Genomic DNA, 6,568 nt, shown 5'->3' on the forward strand with positions numbered 1-6,568 from the left:
CTTAGCTCTTTGTTGAAAATGTTTCAGCCTAAAGTTCATGCTCACATACTGAATAACAAAACAAAAATAATATTGTGAATGATATCAAATCTTAGATTAATTTTTTATCCCAAATTAAATTATTATTCGTGTATTATTTTTTCTTGTAAGTTATTCAAAATTTCCATATTTTAAAATCCCAAAACATCTCGAAACATCTGAAAACACCGAGAAGATCGAAAAAACACAATTTTATTCATCCCCGACTAATTGACTAACTTATGGGCATGGCAATTTTTTCATTTTAATATCCCGAAACATCCCAGAACACACGACAATAACGGAAGAGACAATTATACAAACCAATTTACAATTCAAATCAACAAGAAATAGATGAGACGACCGTGTAAAAAGGGGTAACTGTGAAATCTAGATGGGGACACAACAATTATAAATTAAAGAATGGGCGAAAAGATTACTAGGTATTGTTGAAAGAGCAATTTCTTTATATGTCAAAATATAAATCAAATCAAATATGGTATGGTGTAGACTTGCTTAAATTGTTTGTTTTTATTGTACAAATCAGAAGATTATTTTCGATAGGAACAGGGGAGAGCCTTAAAAACGAATAAACACCGTCTGTCGGCTCTAAATTTTCGAGATAATCACTCCTGGTAAAGAAAACGAAAAGAAAGTTATGTCCACCCCATGGGTTTTGATGACTGTCTACTGGTTTTGGTCCAGATGAGGGTAGTTTGAACGATGCTTTGCAGACGGATTTCTGACTTAATTTCACAGGGGAATCTTAGAAAACCCATTTAAGGAGTTAAAAAGAATGGCAAGAGCAGAGTTGAACCTGCAGAGTACCTCTCAGTTGTTCAAACAAGCGGCGTTGTCATTCAAGGCAAGTATTTGGGTTTTCTTAAGCATAGCTCTTTTGTCTTCTGTATATGAAACTGCTATTGAGCGTGCAACCGATCTGTCTGGTTTTTCTTTAAATTTTAACGATACCAGACTTTCGGTTGACTTTGATTTCCATTTAAAATCCCTTTTTCCAATCCACTCAGATGATGAGGTTAATGAAGCAAAGCAGGGGGGTGCAAATTCTTTGTTGGGTCGTTTTCTATCTGCAATTTTTGCACCAACATCCACAACCAATGGGACTGCTGCGGAATTGGCTCAGAAAGAATATAGTCAAGGAGAAAAAGATGGATCAGTAGAGGCCGTGGGCGAGCAAATTGGACTCAGTGAGAGAGGAGATCAAGTAGTTGACAGTATAGGAGAAAAAATTATGCAATCCAAGGAATTAGAGAATGTCCAAAATGAAACACCCAATGAATCAGAGGGAAATTCCTATGTAAAACCCAATGAACCAGAAACAATTGACAAACTCCCGAACGAATCAGAGTATGCCCCCTTTGGAAAGATCATTCAAAGTGAAAACCCATCAGAAGATAGTAAAGATCTTGATGAATCAGGTATTACCCACAATGAAAACCTTAATCATATAGATACTGATTCTGAGATTGCCCACAAAAGAAGTCCCGATAAACCGGGAATTACCCAAGATGAAAATAACGCTAAATTGGAGAATCAATCAGATAGTGCACGTGGTTTAGATGGAAATGCTTTGGAAGATGGTGATGAGATAATTGGATCTCCATTTGTAGGGTCGCTGAAAATAGTTCATAGGTTTGGGAATGAAAGCAAGAAAAATATTGCAAAGAAACTGTTGAAGCAGCAAGCTAGGACCCCATCTTCTACAGGCATATTTGATCAAGGAGCGATTCCGCCCGGAGCAGAAAAAACTTTGGCTCTTGTGTTGTCAATCATTCTGCTAGTTTCATTTGTTATTCTCTTAGTTGTTACCTTTCAGGTTGCATTTGCTCTCAGAGTTGTAGCCTTTACTGTCACTAGTACTCATGTCGGGAAGAAAGCCTCAATTAAGCATTCACTCAGATCAAGCCTGAGGTCTGGCATTTGGAAGTTAATGTGGTTTGCAATTTTTATTGGGTTTCTTCAAGAACTTCAGACCCAATTCATGGCTAAGATTTTCTTTGGAGAGGCCTTGGAGAAGAATCAGATTGAAAAACTGGTATATAGGTTGTCAGTCATGCCTTTTTCTATCTTGGCTCCATGGAAGGATGATTTGGCTACTGGCATGGGTATGTCTATACGGATAGGGGCTTTTACAAGTTTTCGGTATTTGTTTGATTGGCTGATTTACAGTACTTATATTGTGGGCTGCTGGGTAGCCATTATGGAAAGAGAGTATTCTGGTCGTGAAGCTTTGAATAAAGGCTGGAATCTGGTAAAGAACATGGCATTTGAAGCTGCAATAATTAAAGTTATTGAAGCTGTTTTCTGTGGACGAAGCTTCGGTTGGATGCTCAAGAAACTTGGTGGACAGTTCTTTTCATCTTTTACAGTAACTCTAGTGCAGACATACTTTCTAGTACTTTGGTTAATTTTCTATTTTGCTGCAAGATGCAAGGAAGATGAGGGTGGGAGAGAGCATTTTACTCACCAGGATTTGGAGGACTTTCTGGACAAACTCAGGTAAATCCATATTTTGCAGTAATGATTGCAAGAATGGCCATTTTAAGAATACTGATGAGATAATTTTCTTGTGTATAATTATTTCCAGCCCGTGAAGGCATGTAATGAAAGCAATCCTTGTGATATGTAGGTTGTTAAGGGTCAATATTGGGTATTTCTGTAGGATCTAAGGATTCTCTTTCTTTCCAAAGATTATCGTACAGAAAAGCCGAATATATGGTTTAAGAAGGCAATCTTCTGTAGTGACCAAACCTACATATCGATTCATGAGTTACACAACATTATTATTTTTCTTACTACAAGTAAATATGATGTTTGTTGTCTTCAGTTTCTTGTCGCTTTGTGCACTTTTAATAGGTTTTTAAAATGCACCATGCCTTGAAAAGGTTTTTGGACTAGTTCTCTCTGCTTTGTGCTTTTTGGCCTTCTATAATCTTCGGTTTTTGTTTTTATAATATGCTATTGGCATTACCTTGATTTGCTTCCTAGGTTATCTTCTCAAAACCTGTAATGGAACTTGTTAGCAAAGAATATTTAACAGGCAGCAGGATTTTGATGCATTGGCCCAAAGCAATTCTTGAAATTCGTTCAAGACACCCTTGACTATTGTTTAAGAGAGATTCAAGGGTATGATACGCTCTTTACTATTTGGCACAATTCTTATATATCTGTTTAGATTTTATTCTCTGAATTTGGTACCAAACTCATTGACCTAGATTGTTCTAACTGCGTTGATCCATTTTTTAACTCTTAAATGGTACTTTGGTCACCATTAATGCAAATATACATGAATATGTCCAATAAAGGCACAAATCTCAGACAATCTGCTTTCATTATGAAAAGTGGTTTGCCATAACATTTCTAGATCCTGTTCACAGTATCAATGAAAAAATTAGTACAAAAAAAACCCTAATAAGGATTTTCAAATTACTTTCATCTTTGGTTTATTTCTATTTAATACAATAATATATGGTGTCATGTCTGTCTTTTTAAATATTTGGAACAGTACCCTCACTTTGCACACATTTTCTCTCAAGTGAGTACTGAAAAGTATTGTTTCGTGATTCCTTACTTTTAACCCTAGTAATTGCAATAGAAGGAACCCGTCCTCCAATTTTTTTTATTTCTTTATCTCCAAAAGTATAGACTTCTAGCTTGTGAGAATAATAAGAAGATGTTCATAACAAAAAAATTATCGTAGCCTAGACATTCTTCTACTGTTGTAAAAAAACCCTCAAACTAGTCATTTTCTTGCCGATATGGAAAATATGGCGAACACTAGTTTTTAAAATATATCTGTAAATGCCATTCCTATCTTTCTCTATCTGATAAAATATGGTATGGAAATTGTTAATATTACAGATTGAATTACATAATATGTATCTGAAATAACCTTAGCAAACAAAATTTGAAAACAAATTTCAGGTTGAACTTTTGTTAATTTCAAGGTTACTAATATTAACTTATTTTTTGAAAAACAAATAGATTTGGAAATGTTTATTTTTGGGGAGTCTTGCATATTCCACAGACATCAAGTTCAGATATAATAGAAGCTACAATTTAAAGTGATAGGCATTATGCAAATACTACAGTGCACGTGCATAGACTATTACATATCTAGTAAAGGCATTAGCATTGGTGAATTCCAAAATTTCAATCTTTTTCTAGATTCATCTATTTCTATTTTTTTCTTTTCTAAGCACATTTTACCTCCATCCTTTATGTTTAGTTCAGTGTTTCACTGAGTTTTTGGGATGGCGGGATGTGGGGACAGGTTTTGGGTGATGGCAAATATTTTCCAATAATTTGTGTATATGATACAGAATAAAAAACACAAGACAATAATTCATCAACGATTACAATCAGTTACAAGTTATATAAATTAAACAATGGTCTTTAGTTAGTTCTTTCTTTGTAGAAAGGATATGGGTAGACCCCTGATTCAATCTATAGTCTTTTCACATTTAATGAACTGTCTTGGTTCATATTTTCTTGTGAAAGATCAGGCTTGCATTTTCTTAATTTGTCAATTAGCCAACTCCAGTATAGTCGAATCATTTACTTAAAATGTTTTAATAGACCCCTGATTCAATCTATAGTCTTTTCACATTTAATGAACTGTCTTGGTTCATATATTCTTGTGAAAGATCAGGCTTGCATTTTCTTAATTTGTCAATTAGCCAACTCCAGTTATAGTCGAATCATTTACTTAAAATGTTTTAACTACTGATTCTAATCGTGCTTCATCCTGATGCTAGGGATTACATTACTTGGTCTGGGTCTGTGTAATCATGCACAATCAGATTTACTGTGGCCTTGAAATGCTGTTGTAGTTGGTTGAATGCTGTGAATTACTGGTAGAGGTAGTTATTGGAATCACCATTAAGAGATGGTGATGAATCTGTGAGAGTGCACCTTGGGTTTCTTATTATTTCATTTAAGATAGAGGGTCAACTTCCCTATCTTGTAACAGTGAAAAATTACACTGGGAGGAGTATCGTGCTTCCCCATAAAATTGTTCAGTTGGGCGTAAAGCATGTGATTCTCTTAACAGCATGGAAGAATATATTTTTGGAAGATAATGTTTGTTATACCCCTGTGTTTTTTTTCAAATTAAAATAAAATTTCCATAATCAGGGCTGACCTAGCTTTTTAGGGGTTGGATTGGGCTGACCTAACCAGGTTTTGAGCAATATTATCATTTCACGCTCGTCAGAACAGCAAGAGAAAACAACAGTTTTATAAGATGCACCAATGATCATAGTAGCTGAAAATTGAAATCCATTTTCAAAAAGAAATCTGTAGCTGCAAATGTAAGTCAAAAATCAAAATGTAATTTGCAGTTGACACCAAGATCTCTCTGGGATGCCTTGGCGTCTTGCTTTAGGGACATTTCCAAGAGACATCCCCACATTTTCAGAAGAAAAGGGGATGGGTGAGGATGTTCTGTCCCAGTCATTGAAATGCCCCTCTTTTGTGAAACGGCAGAAAACCTTTGCGGATGCATCCCTGGGAAACACTGGTTTAGTGTGACCATTTTCAAACCCGCCAAAGCTTTTTACTTTTGTTGCACTCTGTGGAGAACACAGAAAAGTCTACAATGATCTGATGAACCAAATTTGATTGTATTTTTTAAAGTTCATTCACTGTTTTCTCAAACATTGATCCCATAAATGCAATTAATAGGAGGATCACTAAATTCACAATTATTGCACTTGAAATGAAAAGTGAAGCTTTACAATCAAATGAACAATTTAACTAAGAAAAATTCGCCACCATATTGATCAAGGACTTCTCTCTAGCTGATTGGGTCCAATTTCCCAACTCAGGGGTTTGCTTTTGTGTAGAGAAATGAAAGTAGACAAGGGTTATTCTATTTGCTTGATTGTGCATGCTCTAAATCTGAATACAAAGGTATAATATCACATCGAGATCAGACCTTGTCACACATGGATTAAATATGGGAGCCAATTCCTATGGCTTAACATAAAAAAGGCCTGACTGCATAAATCAAAGATTGACTTTCAATTCATACATTTTTCATAGTGGACACATTTCACAGCTCTAATATATGTGGCCTCGTAAAGAACATGCATTGAATCATTCATCTAGGAGGCAATCCCGAAGGAATTCATTCTCGCACATTTTCATAGGTTTCACACCTCACAGCCCTTAGGGGTAAAATGCCACCATGAAGAGCTAGTGTCAATCTCGCATGGTTCTTTGGGTGTTAACAGAAAATCTTTGATTGGAGTCCAAATGCCACCATGAAGAGCTAGTGTCAATCTAGCATGGTTATTTGGGTGTTAACAGAAAATCCTTGATTGGAGTCCAAGGTTTAATATTATGTTATATGTAGTAGACCTCATAGTGATGTAATAAATATGGAGAACTTAGATATGCAATGAGTATAAAAGAAATTATAATAAATTATATACATTCATATATATTGTAATGTAAGGAATTTTATGCAATTATAGATAACTTCTATAATATACAAATCCTTATATTACCTCTAGATAAGATGGAT

The 6,568-nt window shown here is 35.1% G+C and overlaps 1 protein-coding gene across 1 annotated transcript; it reads left to right on the forward strand.

The window, feature by feature from the left end:
* Nucleotides 1–386: 386 nt before the first annotated feature.
* LOC131063962 (uncharacterized) lies at nucleotides 387–2,865 on the forward strand. The gene has a single exon (XM_057997967.2). It carries the CDS (start codon nucleotides 815–817, stop codon nucleotides 2,540–2,542), a length of 1,728 nt encoding a protein of 575 aa, XP_057853950.2. The 5' UTR covers nucleotides 387–814; the 3' UTR covers nucleotides 2,543–2,865.
* The last annotated feature ends 3,703 nt before the right edge of the window (nucleotides 2,866–6,568 follow it).

The sequence above is a fragment of the Cryptomeria japonica genome, chromosome 11 (assembly GCF_030272615.1).
Source record: "Cryptomeria japonica chromosome 11, Sugi_1.0, whole genome shotgun sequence".
Lineage (NCBI taxonomy): Eukaryota > Viridiplantae > Streptophyta > Pinopsida > Cupressales > Cupressaceae > Cryptomeria > Cryptomeria japonica.